General features: G+C 41.3%; 1 protein-coding gene across 5 annotated transcripts in view; it reads right to left on the reverse strand.

Moving 5' to 3' along the window:
- The window catches only part of LOC310922361 (phospholipid-transporting ATPase ID-like), an 85086-nt gene that overhangs the window by 15883 nt on the left and 49402 nt on the right, over positions 1 to 19801 (reverse strand). For all 5 annotated transcript variants that reach the window (XM_083882846.1, XM_083882845.1, XM_083882847.1 and 2 more), the window contains 12 exons: positions 18333 to 18491; positions 17543 to 17631; positions 12402 to 12598; positions 11097 to 11305; positions 9018 to 9061; positions 7344 to 7509; positions 6379 to 6567; positions 5493 to 5608; positions 3844 to 4008; positions 2182 to 2293; positions 1051 to 1156; positions 99 to 252 (listed from right to left, as the gene is read on the reverse strand). In XM_083882846.1, the coding sequence (XP_083738972.1) occupies positions 99 to 252; positions 1051 to 1156; positions 2182 to 2293; positions 3844 to 4008; positions 5493 to 5608; positions 6379 to 6567; positions 7344 to 7509; positions 9018 to 9061; positions 11097 to 11305; positions 12402 to 12598; positions 17543 to 17631; positions 18333 to 18491 (1706 nt within the window). The remainder of the gene's footprint in view (positions 1 to 98; positions 253 to 1050; positions 1157 to 2181; positions 2294 to 3843; positions 4009 to 5492; positions 5609 to 6378; positions 6568 to 7343; positions 7510 to 9017; positions 9062 to 11096; positions 11306 to 12401; positions 12599 to 17542; positions 17632 to 18332; positions 18492 to 19801) is intronic.

The raw sequence follows: 19801 nt of genomic DNA on the forward strand, positions 1-19801 counted from the left end.
TAGAGCTGAATTTTTAAAGCATTTTTCAGACTTCCAGTATGTCTTGCAAGAAATTCTTCAGGGAACTCATCCCTAGCAAGGCTCTGAACCTTCCTTACCAGGCTGTGGCCAGTGATAACCAGACCATACACCCCATTTGCTTGCTCATCAGGTATAATTATTTGGTTTTTTGAAGATTCAGTTTTTTCAAACTGAATGTTGATTTCATCACTGTCCAGAAAGGAGTCTGGCTTCATCTTTTTTCTTGCATTCCTGAAAAAAAAGAAAAAAGAAAGCTGGGAAAATAATGAAAATATGAAAATCTTGCAAATATAGATTTTTTTTTTTGTAAGAGCAGCTTTATGAAGACAAAAAAATCAATGCTTCTCTTTGATAGTTCAGTCCAGTTTTTACTGTTTCCCTACACCAATATGCATTGTTTAGCTGCTCTTGTCTGCATAGATCATCCACATTTCTGAAACTCTAAGCAGTGTTGCTAAACTTCTGCTGATTTTAAATCAAACAAACCATCTGAGTGTCATGAAGGATGGTATCCCAAAGGTTTTTTGCATGTTGTCTGGCAGCCATCTACTCCAAGAGAAAAGGACCGCAGACCTTTTCCATTTTCCACTTTTACTTAAGAACCTGTGTCTACAGAGGAGGTGAGGAGGAAAAGTTCTCAGATACTGCCAAAAGAAGCATCCAGACAAAGGACAGCAATGTGAATAAATGGCAACAGCAGTACAGCAACGGCATAGCTCAAACCTGGAGCCAAAGCCTTTGTGGCTCAGGATCACTTGCTGGCCAATTTCAGCTGATACTCCCTATCTGACTCTGCGTTCTTATACCTTTATTTAATTTGAGTTCTTGGATCAAGAAGCTTCTGCATTTACTCTCAAAGGAGATTTCTACATTGTGTTTAGCTTCTGGATCTTCCAGGGAGACAGCTTTCCCTTATCTAAAGTCCCTAAATGAACTGCAAGAAAAGCTGACAGGGAAAAAGAAGGTGGAATGGTACAAAACAAAAATAGTGCTAGTGCACAACATTGAAACTCTTTTTCAGCCATTTACCTCAGCTCATTCAGTACGTCATCAGATGTGCTGCCTTCAATAATGAAAACATCTTCCATGTCATCATTCAGCAAGTTGCAGGAATAACCAATATTCATTGCTGTCTCTGAAAAGGACAAACCAGGAAGATAATCCATTTCAGCAGCCCCAAATTCACCCACTTCTGTGGCCTTTTTTGTTCACCTGACAAAAGCTCTCTTTCTGACTTAAAAGAGAATGGCACCTTTCAGAGTCAACAGTAAGAGAGCCAGAAGAGTCACTCTGATGGATGTAGAAGCAAATTTGACTTCACAAGACCACAGGAAAAAAATAAGTCTATCAAAATGAAAAAGTATGTTTAACCAACATACTTGGAACAACAAAAAACCTTTAATGTTGACAAAAATGTTTTTCAGGATTTTTAACTTGCCCTCACCCTGTTTCCAGAGAAGTCTCAAACCACAGCTCTGAAAAAGAATATGATATTTTGTCCATAAAATTCTGAAGAAGATATTTTTGTATTTTATAGCACAACTATTGCATTTGGAACATGATAAGATGAAATGTTTGATTTTTCTCAAAAATTCTCTGCTCATGTCTTGGATGAAATTATTTGCAAACACTTTTGACCTCCCTGAAACACCATTGTTTCAGTGAAAATATCTCCAAAAGAATTTACTGGAGTCTATTTGCTTTCTTTCCACCTTCAAAAGCCTGTGTTTCCTCTGTTTCTATTTGGGATGATAAGAGCCAGAAACTAACTGAAATGCACCCAACATCCACTTTAATATTAAAGTTTCTGGAAAGCAGGACAATTTTTCCAACTTCTTCACCTGAATGATCAACTAGATAAAGGTGACACCTTTTCACAGCTTATGTTAGGGACTATGGGACGCCTACTGTCACCTTTCCAAAGGCAAAGGATGCTGCCTTCACCCTGCTTCCACTCTCATGACAGAAATTAAGGACAGGCAGGAGCTACTGTCATCATGCGGTCTAATTCCAGTTAGCTAAAATTTTGCATAGCTGGCAATGAAGCAAAGCACTGTAAGTTTGTCTTCTGTGTGGTTTTCAAAGGATGAGAACACAGGTCTTAGCAGAACCACCCCACTCTTTGGAGAAGAGAAGCATTCAAAGCTGTAGTGCCTTTACCTTGCTTATCTCCAGTGAGAACCCATATCTTGATGTTGGCTTTGGCAAGAGTCTCAATTGTCTGTGGGACTCCATCTTGTAGCTTGTCCTCTATAGCTGTGGCACCTAGCAGCTTAACAGAAATGGCAGGGAGCTGGTTAAGTCCTCCCACTGCTACCGAAGGAAAAAGCATTAAACCTAATTATTCAAGCAAAAACCAATGAAATCCCCAGGAATAAGACTGTTCTGATGATCATTCTTCCTCAGCAAATTTACTGTGCAGAGTACAGCCCTGATCCTGCAGATGTTCTGCACTCTAATCCCCCAGGCTCTGATGGATTATGAATATGCATGAAAATATTTGCAAGAATGTTTGCAGAGCTACAGGTCAGTGTTGGTCCATGTGCTCCTTTCACATTGGGTCACGCTTTAATAGAGGGATAAAGACATTGTGGATCCATGTCCCCAGACCTCCTCTGGTGTGGAACTTGAACCCAGCTGTGCTGTATTGCAGATGTTACATGGCTGCTAAACATCTTCTCCAAGTCTTAATAGACCTGTCCCCAGCCCTGGTCCACACTGTCACACAGCAACATCTCACAGCTCAGGACACAAACCTTCATTATTTTTTTAAGTTACCGCTTTTCCTGCTATTTGGAGATAGTTGTGACTTTAACCTGTCATAAAAAGGACATAGAAGTTTCACTGCTACCACCTACCTCCTTCTGCTTGGAGATTAAATTCAGAGGTTGGTTTAAGCCTGGGATCCCTTTTGGCATCTTGGGATGTCTATCATATATCAGCTATGAACATTATCAGTCTAGGTAACAGCTCTGATGGAACTCCTCTACAGGGTCCTCAAAATATGCAACCCCTGTTTTACTGTAATCCCTGGTCCAGCTGGAGAGTCTATGCAACTTCCAAAGGCCAGCATTTTCTTAGCTCACACTTGCTTCTTCCCTGAGCCCTGCTGGCATTCTGAGCATACAGCTAATGGAAGGAGCAAAGGTGTCTGCCAGGATTTCCAGGGTTCCAAGAAAGCACTGCCATGAGTGCAAAAGTTGGATTGCTTCTCCTCAGATCACATACATGCTTTTCATTCATTATTCATGGCTCTAAAACACAGGCAAATCCTCCAGGGCATTTAAAAACTGTAATAACACTGAGGGAGAGAAGAATGACTCGAAGATCAGAGTTTAGCTCTATTTCAAATCGATACAAACATATTCATGGACATCATCTACCCATCCTGCCCAGGGCTGGAAGAACAAAAGGGACACTCTCAGGGGCACTGGGAATTATTCACTGCCTGCCATTTCAAAAGCTGGAAAATAAATAGATCAGCCATTTGCCCATGCAAAGCATAGCTATGAAATATTTGTGTCCCCGTCATCTACTGCAGGCTCTGGTATGTCATTTCATCACAAGAAAGCTACTCTGACACCCACATGAGTTAAAATAAAACCATTCCCCTGAAGTGGTGGCTGACACCCCAGTTACGGGCTCCTGATGGAGGTGCCAGTGAACATCCAGGGCTGCCATGTTCTGACCTGCTCCTGTCACACAGCCCACTGAGTTGTTTGCAGAGCAGTGTTTACCAGAGTCATACTGAGCTGTTTATTGACAAACCACCACCCTCACTGCCACCCCCAGAGCATGGCCCAGATTTCCTAAATTACTAACCATTAGGTCTTTTTCAATCTCTTCATATAACTCCGACAGTTTGTCTTCCCGTCCTTCTAAGGCAGTGCTTGCTTCATGGTGACGTCTTATCCAATCCTGAAAGTAGTCTTCCTCCAAGCTTTTATAGGCCACCACAAGTGTCCTCAGGCCTTCTCCAGCAAACTCCTGCGAGACAGTGGTGAGACATAAAGGTCCAAGAAGAACAGTATGGTCACTTGGGCTTACAAAAGACCCTCAGAAAGCAGACTGGTAAAAGTGTATTGGTAAAGTTTGCACAAGAAAGGTGAAAAAACGACACCTTAGGCCACAAATATTGGGGCATTTTTAAACAGCAATTCCAGGCCACTTTATGATTGCCATCCATGGTCCTTATGAAAAAAAAAAAACAAAAACAAAAACACAACAACAAAAAACAACAACAAAACAAAACAAAACAAAACAAAACAAAACAAAAAACAACAACAACAAAAAAAAAACACTTAAAAGGGCTTTTCTTCTTTCTGGCTCTAAAGCTTTACGCTAACCAGACATTTATTTCCGAGGCTTGTACTTCTCAACAAGAGGTCCAGAACCATGAGACCTAAATAAATACTGGACATAGCCTCAATTGCTGGATGTGGGTTCAATATTTTTAGGGTATGAATTCTGGCTGAAATGCACAGCATGAGCACAGCTAGTCATGGCATCTCAGCAAGTCCTTGTGTCCGTGCTTTCTGATGGACAATATGGAGCTCAGTGTTTGGTGGAACATCAAAGGTGCATTTGCGAAATGCATATCTGGGAGGTGTTTCCCCAGGCTTGAAGTAAAGGTGCATCAGATCACAGGTCTTCTAAATGTCCTGCATTGGATTTTCCATCTTTGTCCATATTACAGAATCATAGAATGACAGAATGTCTTGGGTTGGCAGGGACATTAAAGATTATCTCATTCCAACCCCCACGACATGGGCAGGGACACTTTCTGCTAGACAAGGTTGCTCAGATCCCATCCAACTTGGCCTTGAATGCTTTCAGGTATGGACCATCTTCATCTTCTCTGGACAATTGGTTCCAGTGTCTCATCACCCTCATGTAAAGAAATTCATCCTAATATTTAATCTAAATCTACCCTTTTTTCAGTTTAAAGCCATTAACCCTTGTTTTATCACTACGTGCCCTTGTAAAAAGTCCCTCTCCAGCAGTCTTGTAGCCCCTTCAGGTACTGGAAGGTGCCATAAGGTCTCTCTAGAGCCTTCTCTTCTCCAGGCTGAACAAACCCAAATCTCCCAGTTATAGGAGAGGTGCTCCAGCCCTCTGATCATCTTCATAGCCATAGACTCAGTCCAATAGGTCCATGTCCTTCTTATGTTGAGAATTCCAGAGCTGGACAGTCTTCCAGGTGAGGTCACACAAGACCAGAGCAAAAGGACAGAATCACCTCCCTCGATCTGCTGACTGTCCTGGAGCAGTTCAAATGGTACCTGGTACTCATCCTTAGGTAACTAATTTGAGACCTAAGGCCATAGAAATTAATTTGTTTCTCTATTCTTTAACTTAAAATTGGTGCTTAAGTGCTATTTCTAAAATCTGGGGGTTTTTTTCTTAAAGACAAAGCATGGAGAAAATGAAAACATCAAATGCAGAGATACTGTTGAGAAGGAAGCTCTTACATTCAGGTGTTCTGTGGTCTCCCCTTTGAGAAAGTTGCAGGATGGATGAAGCAGTTCATAAAGAATGGTGTCAGCCCCCTTGCAGTATAACGTCAAGTCACCTTCTGGACTCTGCACTGTGAGGAAGAGGAAAAGAAATGCTACAAATCTCAGACTGAGTCTTTTGGGGTACAAAGCCCTTCCATCAAAAACAAGAACAATTTCTACAGGTGTCTGAATTTCCCCAAGTTTTGGCAAACTACCAGGAATCAAGACAAGCTCTGCTTAGAAAAGAAGAGACTGCATTGGTCTGAGCAGACACTATGTTGTCCCTACAGGCAGAACTTCACTCAGAAATTAAAAACAATTTGTTTTCAGGGAACCAGTCTCACTTCTCCTATTTTGCTACCAGTAAACTGTAACTACAATTAAAATATTCCTGAAATATTAGAGTACATTGGAGTGTTAATAAAGGCTGCAAAAAGTTTCTTGAATAATTTGTCAATTTTCTGTTTGGGAAAGTGGGTTTCACAATTCATTCTTGCTTTCTCCTTTCCTACTTCCTCAAATTTCACTTATAATTTAAAAGCTGATTGGAAGAAAGGCCTTTTCTCCATTGTAATGGGAGGAGCAAGATATATGAAAAGCTTAGTGTCTTTAGGAGGCTGGCTTGCATCACTGTGGTCCAGAGGTTTAGATTTCTCCCATCTGCCTCTTTTAAGTATTTTTCTGGCACTCTAGCTGTGAAATTATAAAATCAAGGCAGCCCATCTCAGTCCTCAGAAATAAATGTTATTCAGAGCACATTGCAAAGGAGATCTTCTAGAAAAATGTGTCATAGCAGAATGAGGGACAGTTCCAGAACCTAAAAAGTCAGGAAGGAAGGAAAGTAGCAAAGGGAACATACCGATCACAGACATTCGCTTGCGAACATTGTTGAAATCAAGAATAGCCAGAAGTTTGTAGATTTTCGTTTCTCCCATTTCCACAACAGTGATGGTCTCTGGTGTGCGGGCCCGGAACACAAATCCAAAGTTTCTGGCAGCAGTGACTAGGGCTCCCTCATCAGGAGATTGTGCTTGATACACCAAGTTACCTGGCGTGCAACAGAAAAAAATGTAATGTGGCTTCTGACTTATTTCTGAGCTAAAAAAATTACAAAATCTAAGACATAATATAGCAGTTATCCCTTTGCTTTTCTGTCTATCTACAGCGGCCCAGTGCTAAAAAGTACCTTACATCCAACAATCTCTATCAAGTCCCACCAACCATCCTCCAGGACAGTACAAGAGGCCCCCTGGATTCTTTTGGGGATTTTAATCACTCTCTTTGGAGTCTTAAATCCCACTGAGAGGACACATTCCTTGGGTTTAGCGCCTTTTAGTTAGATCTGCATGCATTTTTACTTTATACCTGTCAATTAATTCTAGCCTTTAAAGCATAGCTTTCATCCTGTCTGGGATTTGAGGAGGCCGACCTAGTAGCTGTGGGAACACTGGGTGAGAGGAGCTAATGAGTCTCCAGTAGATAGGTGCTCTATGTTCTTTGCTTTTTAGGACTAGGAGCCTAGTAGAGAGAGAGTGGGGCAAGCCTCTGCCACCTCAGGGAAGCTGTGGCACCTGCAATTTCCACATTCCAGAGATGTGGTGTTTGCAGTAGTGTCAGCTCCACCACAGGAACACATAGGGAGTTGAGGCCCTGGTCCTTTCTCTTCCCATGTGACATCTCCAAAGACACTGATTTATGTGTAGCCATACACTGCAGAAAATCACTAGGGAGCCAGAAGGACCAAAAACAGCTTCTGCGGAGAGAAGACATGCTGTGGTGCGAGTAAACATAACCACTCATTCCAGTGCCTTCAATAGTCCTCACCTTCCTTCTTCTCCTCTGGCATCACCGTGTGGCAAAGTGAGAGCAGCCGGAAGAATCTGTGTGTTGGGACATCATTCAGCTTCACGGCTTCAACCAGGCTGTGGTCATAGAAAGCAAACTTTGGGTCGGCTAATGGGTTGTATGAGAAATCAACCTTCTCTGTGTTCTGAAAAAAACATGGCTTGGTATTATTTGTTGAGCTCTCCCATGGCTGTATACTGATGCCTGCCCAACACAGCCCCTCTCTCTTCCTCACATTTACAAAGGACCATATACTGCAAGGCTGGCTGCTCGTGACAGAGATCGGTGGATCTAAGGAAGTGGGAGGTCATGAAAGGTATATAACCATAGGACAGGACAGGCCAAGAACAAATTGGCTAAACCGTCTCTCTGAGTGGTGGCTAATGTTCCAACAGGATCCCTGCGAATGGATGCCTACAGCAAAGAAGTGCCTGTGTTCAACACATGCCTGCTTGGAAGAATTGTGCTCATGATGTCAAAGGCTGCAGTGGGAAGTAGGAGCCCAGTTTAAAACAACTCAAAAGTCTATCTCGTCCACCATGTTCTCCCAAAGCCAGAAAAAAAGTCCTGATATGGAAAAAATAGGATAGACAAGTGTCATAAAGATTAAACTCCACAGGCACTGCCCATTTTGTCAAAAAACAAGGAGCCCCAAGCAGAGTGGAACACATTGGAGAAATGTCCAGAAGCTCACCGCATGATGTGTCATGGAGTAAGGGACTGCCAAGCCTGCCTCAGACAATTCTGTCTCTCACCCCATCCCTGATGAGCTCAGAGTTTCCAGGATGGGAATCATCCTTTTGACCTCCACTGACATTTAGCACTCAGTCCAAGAGCACAGACCAACCCCTCCCACACTCGTCTGTGCAGCAAGGTCCAGGCACAGCGACATCATGGATGTGTAGGCAGCAGGACTCTGCTCCAGGGAGTGTCACGAGCAGCAGGGTGGGGTGGACAGTTGGCAGGAGTCAAGTGTGTGTCACCAAGCAAGGCTGCAGAGAGAGGGCAGGCGGGAGGCACAGTACTCAGCACAAACAGCCTGTTCCAGGGGGCAATTTAAGTTCTAAATGGACTGGAAATGAATCATTGGAATGAGGAGTGGGATTTTCACCATCATCTTGCTGTTTGTTATTTGGATTACAGCATGCAGCTTTCAGACACTTTAGAAATGAGGACACGTGTGTGTGTGCCAGCAGGCAGAGGCTAAATAAAAACGTAGAAATGACACATTTTTACATTTTCTGAAGTCCACACATTAGAGGAATTTGACAGTGACCTCGTAATTGGTATGAACTACACTCACTAATTCCTTGCTAAAGCTTTAGTTAACTGTCAAGGTTAATAACATTCACCAATGTCCAAGTCTCCAACAAGCACCAATGATCAAGTGTTCAAGAGAAGCTGTGCATACACCAGGATGTCAGGTGCAGAGAGTACAGTGGGCTGTTCCAACCTGCAGGTTTAATCCAGGCTTACTGGAAAGGAACTTAACTCTGGAAATTCTCTGACATCCAGAGGAACACACATCTCTGTTACGACCACCAAGAGCATCAGCTCTTGAACGGTCAAGAACATAAGCTATGTAGAGTTTTGTCCACTGATACTTATCAAGTCCAATGAAAGCATAGATCCTGATAGCACTTGAGCACTTACCTCATTTATTTCTATCCTTTGCCCAGACATATCATACACATCACCTGCAAGCAAGAAAGATGAAATTATAGCCACAAACTGCTGGGATGTGCAGTCTCTGAGCCACAAAATTGGTAAAGTGTTTCTAAGCTAGAAACTATTTTAGAAGTTTCAGTACATTGACATGGGCACTGATGACAGTCAGTTTCTGTGTTAGTCCATGACAAAATCTAGAGATTGATAGATGCTTGAAACACGAACCAGTTACCACAAAAGTGACTGGCTTTTGAGTAAAGAAGACATGTCTTGAGCTGAACACAGAGATTATAGGGTTTCTAGTGCTAGGTAGGAAATGAAAGTGCTTCCAGGGGATGACTTCTCTTGTGCCTTCTCTTTCAAAATCCAGCTCCTGGATCCTACTATTTGCAGCAGTCCCTGGACACCCTCAGAAAAAGGAGTTTTCAAAGCCTGTTCTTCCCACATCTAGGTAGCAAGGCTGCCCTATTGATTTTCCCTGAATGGATGATCTGGTCATAGGAATTGAAGACATGTCATCTCCAAGAAATACTATTCGAACTTCCTGGAGAAAAGTTTCAGTGGGCAGGTCTGAACTGTGCAGAGGCCAGCCAGTCCCAACACTTTATTGAAATTAGATTGAAATGCAAATAATTACAGGAATGATTGACTCATGTTTGTACCAGCAAGCTCAACTGTTACCAAAGCAAATTGTAGTGCTAGTGTATCTTCACAAAGGCCCTAGCAGTGTAAAAGAAACACAGTGAACATTTCTCCTGAGAACCGATGCATCAGCTGATTTCCTGAAAAGCCTCCAAGAGGCTTTTGTACATCTCCTTCCCTTAAGCCTCCAGAGGAGAGCAGAACTAAATCATCCTTTCTGGCATTGGTTTCCTGAATGCCCCTGAGCAGCAGAGAAGTACAGTGCTAGGAACAAGCTAAACATTTAGAAAACTACATGGAATAGATTTTTGCCCTCTTTGCATGTTTTCCCATTCATTTCTTGAACCCTTATCCTGTATCTATGTTGGTGGTGACATCCGCTTCAGAAAAGTCATTTAAGGACACTTGATAGGAGAGATTTCAAACTGTTTAGCAGTACTAATGTTAGTTATCATAGTAACACTGTTTGAGATAAGGGGATCTTCAAGTATGCACAGATTCATAGGGAGAAACAACTTTTTTATTAGGTCAACTGATAGCACTGAGAAAAGATGCAAACTTTCTGGCACATCAGTGCATCAGCAGGTCTGACACAGGCAAAGCAACCATCTGTATACAAATAAGCAGTGACTAATTTCTCTGGGGCATCTAATGATGTTAATCAATTAGGCAGTTTGCCAAGTGCTAGCACCTTTTGAGCAGTATGAAGAAAACTGCCTGGGGCCATAGCATGAACAAGCCTTTTAAATCAATGACTTCTAGGATCTAACAGCTAACAACTCATGTTTCCCATTTTGTCCAACCTCCTACAAACTTTTCTCTGTTCTGGAAGGTGAAGAATGTCAGGTGTAAAGAGAAAGACCAGGTCATTGACTAATCAAACTACCTGAAAAAGATGTGGAAAATCACTGCTCCTGACATGACAAATTGCTGAGAGACAACAAGGTGAGAAGCTGACAAAATTTGCAGATAAGCCCCATGAGGGACGGCTGATTTCATAAGTGATTAGAAGGGAGTGAGTTACATGCTATGTTTTGCAAGATTAGCAGTACCTAGCTCACCATGTCAATAATACTATGAAAAGCTGTGATTACCTAACTAGTGATATCAGAAAAAAAAAACCAACCCAAATTTGACTACAGATGATATAAATCTGGGACAAATGTGGAGAAACTAATAGTGTTGGTTCTTTAGCTGGGATAATACTGGGGCAGCAAAAGGAAGGTAAAAGAATGAGAAAAAAGGGGAAACAATTAATACATGGTAAGAGATGCAATCAGGCTGTCCAGACATCCCTGATGGACAGCCTTATACTTGATCACTGCAGTTCCTTACGTGGTACTCTCTTCTGGATATCAGATTTATTCTCTGTGCATGAAGAAACACACAGTGAAGAAAACCCAGAGAGTAAGACAAACATACCATAGGATTTGCCATTGATGGAGCACTTGTTGAAACACATGATGTTCTGGGTGAGAGTTCCTGTTTTGTCTGAGAAGATGTACTTGATCTGCCCCAGCTCTTCATTGAGTGTAGTGGTTCGAGCCTGAGCTGGCGTGTCATTCAGTGGGTAATACATTTTACGGTCCCAGTCAATGTAGAAACTGTTACCCAAGCGTATAATCTCCACGCTGATGAAACAGAAAGAGAAGGTGATGGAATATTCATTAGCTTAAGGGATGAGCTCTTTATCTTCAGCACCACCATTATCAATTGCAATTAGAAGACAACTTTGAAGGCAATGACATGTTGAACTCATCTGTCCATAGGTGGCTTGTGGTAAGGGATACTGAAGCAAGTCACCCTGAAATGATCTGCTAAGTTTACAGCAAACTCCTTTCCTTTTTTTATAAAGCAGTACTTTATAAAACTACTTGGAAAGTTTCAGAAGTTTTTGGGCTGAGAAGTGAGGCAGGAGCAATGTGTTTCAGTTAGTGTTGTTTCAGGAGATGGTTTCCAGCAGAGCTGTGGGCTGGGATGAGCTCAGTGCCAGGGGATGAGCACAGCCATGTCTCAAACAACAGAGCTCCACAACAAGAGAGCCATTGTGTCACTCAGTACAACCAAAAGAGTGGCATCAGCTTGCAGATGACATGAATTTCCACCTTGCTGGGTGACATACTGGATGGGAATGGAATTCATGTTAATGTTTACCCACACAAAAGAGAGTCTCAGTAGCAAAGTTGACTGAAGGTAGGTATAATGACAAATTAAACAGGGCTATGCAGTCTTTACCCTAGCCCCAAGTTTTGAGAGCACAGACACATTGCTTACCTGTCACTCCTATTTGTCTATCACCAAAAATCAACATAAGTCTGCATTGTCTGGAAAGAGATAACACTCTCAACTGCTCATATAGCACCACGTATTTCAACCTAATTGCACCTACTTACGTGGCAATCCTCACACAGTCCTGAAGCCACCTTGAAGAGCAGGCCATTAGCATCTTGCTAACAGTGGCAGGCTTCCAGCCCTGCTCCTATAGCATCCTACACACCTACACCACCCCTTTAACTGCAAAATCATCCTCTCCTCTTCCAGGGCTCACTGCTGTCCCCACTCCAACCCTGATAAAGCCGTCTGAAGGCAGCAGAAACAAGAAAAGTGTCACTGTGGTTGTGTAGGAGCATCCATGATGGCGCCCTGTTCGGTTTTAAGGAAAATGCTCTTAAGGCAAAAGCTAAATCTCTCCTAAGATCAAAAGTGAAAGGAGCTTCCGGCACATACCTTACGTAGAGTGAAATAGGTACCACTGTGTTTAGAATGATCACGTATGACCAGAACATGAGGAAGCCGGAGTAGGAGGCAGAGTTGACACCCTCTGCCCAGGGCAGATAGACCTGGAAGTAGTAGCCCTTATCATGCTCCCAGATACCATTGCCAATGGCTAAGATGAGACACATCAGTGCTAAAAATGCAAAGATCTGGAAAAAAAAAATTGAAAAACAAACCAAACAAATCAAACCTAAACAAAATGTATTGCATTTTAGAAACAAGGAACTTACTATGCACAGGTTAATCAGAGGACCCTAATGGGATAGGGTTGGATAGCCTGAACCATAGAAAAATGTGCCTAGAGATGAAAAGGAAAAAACTGTAAAATTATGATATTTTTACCTCAAGGACTAAACTACACAATGCAGAGTCTGGCAACTTGGAATTAAAAGTGCTCAAACAGCCGGGGATTTAAATCCCAAGCAGACATCTCAACTAGGGTGGTTACAGCAGTCTGCTGCAGAACACCAAATCTCATTGGAGGAGAACTGAGCTGAGGGTCCTCAAACATCTGGTTGCACACTTGAGAATAGAAACTGCCTAGAGGACTTGACTTTGCTATTTGCCAGATGTACCACAGTCTTCCTCACAATTTCTGAAAGACTACTAGGGATAATCTAGCAGCGTATAGTCTGGAATTTAGCACTGGATATTATTCTGATGGTTACAGGAGAGTTAATTGCTTTCTCAGAGCTAATGTTTGCCTCAGTATCTGCCCTCACAATTTGATTACATTTCCTTTGAGCAAACAAAAAGCAACACCAGCCACTGATGCGTATCCTTGGGCTTTAGAGAAGCTTGTTTCCTGAAGCCTAAAGTGACCAGGGCAATGGCAGCTGGGAAGTGAATTTCAAATTGGGAAACCTTACTGAAAACTGGGGCTTGCTTGGGAACACTATTTAACAGACACAAAAACATTACATAGGTCATAAAGCATTTTTTGATTTAAAAAAGACAAGACTGTAGCAATACATTTATTTAGAAAAGAAGACAAAAAGAACAGGAAGAAAGACATTTAACAGAAATTAATACAAACTGTAGGGAACTGTGAATTCACAGAACTGTGAATATCCAACAGTATCAGGAAAAGATAAAATATCAAGAAAAGAAAAATAACCATAAACAGGTATATGAAAAGCAAATGTGTTAACAGACAGTCCTTCAAGAGGAAGGAGAAAGGAAGAAGAATGACTTATCTGCCCTATAGTAGATGAAAGAGGCAGATTATGTTCACTGACATAGCGCACTGTGTGGCTCTATTTGCTAATACGCATTTTCAATGCAGCAGGTCCATCTAATTCAAAGATGGAAGCTTAGAGGTTAGTTTTTAACAATGCTTTAAAATCTGGGAAGATCCACCACCTTGGAATCCTGCTAATATAATTACAATATGTGTAAGGCAGAAATGGTGATGGTGGGGTTCATAAACTGCAGCTAACTTGTCATCCTTCCCAGATAAATGATGAGAAAAGAATCCTTTTGGCACGGTCTTTTCCAAACATTTGACATAAAGCAACCAATATAATAGTTAAAAGATATGGAGTCAACAGGCTGCACAAAAGAGCAATTAAAAATAATCTTTTGCAAGGATAATCATTAGGGAGGAAATACCAGTAAGTTGGACCATTATGTAAAGGCAACACAGCAACAATCACGTTAAAACCGTAATCAACCTTTTTAAAAAACAGTAATTGAGGGACAAACATAGAAACGTTGATAGTAAAACTAATATTTATACTGCTGAGATAATCTATGGGAGGAAGAATGATACTTCTATGGAGAAATATGAATCACTTGGTGAAAAGTTCATGCCTGATCAATTCAAGTTTTAATATCAAAAAGCCACAAAAGGGAACTGCAGTAAGAAAAGGTGGCAGTCTGAGTTTCAGGGGACTCATTTATTTCAAACACGAGTAGTAGCTTTTCTGTTTAATTGTGTGAAGCCAAATAAAGTGCTTAACTTGTGAAACGGAGACAAAATTGGTTGCTGGTAAGGAATGTGGCACAGTGTTTTTAAACTTATGTGAACCAGAAATTAAAACATACTTCAATCTGTGCTATTGTAATTATAAGGACTTGAGGGTATTTCAGAGGCATGACCCATTTCATGCCCCAGATGTTAAAAATTATCCATTTGCAGAATATCACAATCCATGTAGGAATTTCAATGTGTGATTCAACAATAGAAATATATGTGGGGCAAGACAGGAGCTGAACTTTCCCAAGGTGTCCCTGCCCATGGCTGAGGTGTTGGAACAAGATGATCTTTAAGCTCCCTTCTGACTCAAACCACTCTGATTCTATACCACAGTAGCTCTTGCCTACAGTTGCACTTGATTTATGTACATTTTGTTTTCTGTGCACTGGGCATGTCAATGCTCTCACAACCCCACTCATGTGCAACACTCACTGCTAAAGCTCACTAACATGCTGGTTGATCTGAAACAAATGGAAAGGATCAAGCCACTAAGAGCAGCTTTGGAGAGAAATTTCTGTGCACAGAAAAAACTGTGTGCAGGATGTTGCAATTGTAACCACAGCCCTGAAGAGAATGACATGAAATATCATTGCTTGTGCATGCTCATGGAGCTTCCCAGCATGAACATCCTCCCTCCCTGGGTCCTTCCCAGGCAGTGACTGCTAAAGATCCTCTTGGTAGGAGTTTTGTAAAGAGGAAGTGGCTTTTGACTTCAAGACAAACATTGACTGTTGGACTGTGAATTTAAACTGTCTTGGCTTCTTCATTGGTACTTTGAGTTCTGCTCTGGGATTTGAAGCAGTAAGTTGTTTAGGAGATGAGTGTGAGAGCTCTCTTTCTGTGAAAATTTGCTCCCCCTAGCCTGCTACAAGGCAGCTTTTGGAGAAAAAAGCATTCCTGGAACTGGCAAGAGCATCCCCAGTGGAGGAACATTAACTTCTTTCTCAGATTGATGAGAAACACCTCCAAATGTGACAAAACAGCTATGACTGCCATCTGGGAAGGTTCACTTCTGATTAACCCTTGTTGGGGCAGACCAGGGCAACATTCAACAGACTCCCTTGGCAGACCTGCTTAAACATTGCTTTGTGCCTGGAAGTTTTATGGGCAATCAAACACAAAATAACTTTGCCAATGTTAATGTGAAGCAAGTTTCACTACATTTAAATTACCTATTTATAGTAAGTTGTGGCTGTTTTGTATTCTCCAACTCAAGAGCACAATATACTGCCTATTTTTATGACCACACTCTGTAACCTTTGACCACCCAATGAGCTGGAAAAACCCAATGCCACATCCCCTTAGGTGAGCAAAGAGTCTGATGTTTAATGTGTGACAGAGCTTTACTTAGACATCAAAATTTTAGGTTCCTTAAAAATGTGTAAAGGAGACAAACACACCCTTGGCTCCTCCAGCACCCAAGAACCCAGGCAGAGGCTGATGCAATCAGTTGCAACTTGCTCAGGTTTTTTAAAGCAGAGCCAGGAGGTAAATTCATCTCATTTGTTTTTATAAAGAGAGGCCAAACAGACTTAAAGTTCTGGGTGGGACCCTTGGCTTGTGAAAAGAGATTTAGCAAATCTTAGCCAAACATGAAATTCCAGATTCCTGGTTCAGTTTTCCTCAGCTCTGTTTCTCTGCTCTGTGGATCCCCCCACAGCCCATTCTCCCCTCCAGTCAGAACATAGCAGGACACTTATGAAAATGTGAAATTCTTCAAATGCTTGCAAAATTTTGAATGCAAGAGGCCCAGGCCTTGTTTGGTTTTTCTATCCAATTAAGGGGAGAAAGGGAAGAAAATACTGAGGGAAACAACCTGATAACCAAGATTGAGAAACCAAGATTTTCCCTTGGTAGAGATTGGTGCAAGATTAAAATTAAGGTCATGTCCTTACTGTACACAGAACAAGGCCTCAAGAGGAATTAAAGTTAACCCTGGAGTGTCTCTCTGTGCTGTCGCACTGCTGGGCATCCCCAGGCTCATCTAAAGGACTTTTGGGATCCCAAAAAACCCCAGGAATACACAGGCTGATATGAAATGTGGAGGTTGGAGGGTAGTGCCACACTGGAGACGTTTGTACTCTAAGTCCCAGTGCTGAGGGGGCATGAAGTCAGAGAGAGCAAAGAAAGCTCAGGACAGCCTTGCTGTAATGCACAGACTGCTGTTGGATGCCTCCTCCAGGGTTTCTTCCAGTGCCTGGGAAAGGTTCCTGTCCCCAGATGGCTGCTAGGATGATCTGGAGAGCAGGAGTAGTAGGGAACAAGCAGTAAAAGTGACCACTGACCACCAGACCTTCCCAGTGTCATAAACTGAAGATGGTGCAGTATGCATGGGAACGTATGACAAATTTGAACTCAAAGGGAAATAAAATCTGAAACTAAAGACCTTTTCTTCTAGCAACACTGATTAAAGTAGTGTCAGAGTGTATGTCTTTCTTCCCTGCTTCTACTTAAGGAGTAAAATCTTGAGAGAGTCTGTGAAAGAATCACTATTTCTGCCTGGAAGTATTTGCCATTTGTTAAAACCACTGATGAGCTTCACCCTCAAATCAGACCTGTTTTTCAATTTGAGAAGAGTGCCTGCTATATAAGATTAGTGTTCTCAAATTTCTCAGCTGCTAAAAACACCATTTTCTGAGCATTAATGAGACCCTGTCTAATAATTTACCCTAACATGTTACAGGAGCTGACATCATATAAATTAGCAAACTCAATTACCAAGTCCTATGCAGATATCACCAGAGATGCCAAGAAATCAGGAGGAAGAGAGAGAGCTGCTAATGTTTGTTTAAATAGAAAATGACAAAATTACTAGAAGAAAAAAGGGCTTTGCAGGCTTCAAAATATTTCTCACACAAAAATGCAGAGCAAGGAAGAGCAGAGTAAATGACAAGCTCAGAAGCAAAGTCCTTAATTCTGTCAACGTAATGGCCTTGCTTTGCAAGATGGCTTAGCAGAGGCTCTGCAGAACCCAGGCTGCTAATAAATTATGATGTACTTTTTCTTTTTATCATTAGTCACTTCTGATATTCCTCCATTTGTGTGGACAGAGAGGTGGAGCATCTGGAAATGATGAACACATCTGAAGAAAGGAAGACACATTAATCAGACTTACCACCAACACAAGGACATTCATGAGCCGATCGATGCTTGTTCGCTTAAAAGTTGTTTTTCCGCTGTTCTGCATGAGTTTTGTGTCTGGCCCTGGAGATGAAGCACACTTGTTAATTTTAGTAATAAAGCTTAGCTGTTCTAAAGCTGATTCCCTCTGAGGACCCACTGTGCTATTCAGCATAAATAACCATCACAGCTCTCATGAAGTCAGGTACACACAGTTTAGAGTGCTGGTGGGAAACTTGACCAGAAGTAGTTTAAGTCATTTGTCTGAGATTATATGGAGAGAGTCACATAAAACCATTAAATCTGGACTTTGACTCAACTCTTTTCTTTCAACATTCAAGACTTCCTTTCAGGTTTAGTCACTTTTCACAGCATATCTGATAATGCTATGCTATTGGTGACATATTATGTATTGTCTCACATGTCTAGAGGAGTATAGAAACAATAGGACTATGCTCATGGAAAGCATAGATCTAATCAGTAATATTATTGATGACCTTGATATTCTAATGTGGATTAAAATCACATAGAAATCACAGAGTGTTTATTTCAATACACTTGAGAGAATTCTTAACCAAATTCTTTAATTGTTACATTCTTTCTTAGTCACCAATCAAAACTCCCCTCCTGTACATTGCTGTGTAGATTTCTGAAACAAGAAACTTTTTTCTTCTTATACCTGGTAGAAACATAAATACTTGATTCCTTCATGCATTCTGGGTGTGATGTATCCCTACGCTATTGCTGCTGGGCTCTGCAATCAACATGTCAGCTGTTTTACCTACCAGCATAAATAACAAGTCCAAAGCACCACTCTGTGTTCCTGATAGTACAGCCCCTCAACAACATCTTCTCGTTGTCCAGGGCATATTTCTCTCCTCGAAGAGTAAGAGTTCCTGTGAATTTATCCAGTTTGTTATTTGGTGCCTCACATCTGATTTCTCCTGTAAAAAGAAGATAAAAGCAAAAATAGAAATCTTGGTCCAGAAAGTTGTCATCAATACTGCATTCCCAGCTTTTCCTGAGAGAGACAATATTTCACACTCTAGTTACTCTAGTTAGTCAAATCCTAACTCTGTCATTCCCATTCTATATCTTATATTTACTGATGTTCTGGAATGTTGCTCCTTCCCTATATCCATCTCATAATTCAAGGGACCACAGTGAACTTGGATTTATCCAATTCTTTGAACATGGCATTTTTTTATTGGTAGAGTACAAAATGAAATTTCCACAACTTCTATGTGGATGAGAAGAAATGTTGAAACAGCAACATACTTTTAATCCATTCACAGCAAGTTCATAGTGGTAGGATGTCATTGGATAACTTTAGCTAGAAGTGCTGACATCACTATTTTTCCTATTTCATTTTCCCTCAAATTACAGGAGCTCAAGCGAATAGAATCATAGCCTAAAGGCTGCAGAAGAGTAATTAACTGAGGTGTCTTTGTTCACTGATTTTTAATTTCATCTGTTTTATAACTCAAGTCCCAGGAGCACATAAAAAGGTATCGCTATCTTCTTTGGCCACTGAGCTGACACTGTAAGTGATTGGAGTGTCTATTTTCATGCTTTATATTTATTTCTTGTAATAATATGTGTTCAGATACCTCAGTATAAAAATGACTAGTTAAATCAACTGCTGCACCTGACATGTAAAGATTCAAAGCAGAGCCCTGTGTATTGAGAACTAGAAAATATAAATATGCCTTGCTGAAAAGCAATCAAAGAGTTCAGTCTGTTCACTTAATCAGCAGGAACAATAAAGTTATTTTCATCACAGGCTGTAAATACCAACAAAAATACTAGCATTTGCAGAGAGTACAGTTCTTCTAGCTGCTCTCAGATTTACACACAAGGCTCAAGAGACTAGAAACAAAATCCAGAGATGTCCAGAAGAAAAGTACAGCTTTAAGTGTCATGATCATCTTCACCACTACACATTTTTAAATCAAAAATTATGCAAATTATTAAAAAAGTCACTCTAATCTAGGGCAGACAAACCATCAGACACGAAAGACTGAACAATTAGGAAATTCAGTGACACATGCAGCATCAGAATTCATACTAACAACTGTGTTGCTCTTATATTTTATCATTTGGTTAGTGCAACAAGGACCAGGATCAGTGCCCCATCATTTCTGAAAGTCTCTAGTCACCAGGCCCAATCTCACTGCCACCCTCACAAACACCTTGAAAAGCACAAAGGAAACAGAGGCTTTGCACTGGAACCTCAAACAGCACAATACTTGGC

Source organism: Zosterops lateralis, assembly GCF_965231275.1.
Source record: "Zosterops lateralis genome assembly, chromosome: Z".
Classification (NCBI taxonomy): domain Eukaryota; kingdom Metazoa; phylum Chordata; class Aves; order Passeriformes; family Zosteropidae; genus Zosterops; species Zosterops lateralis.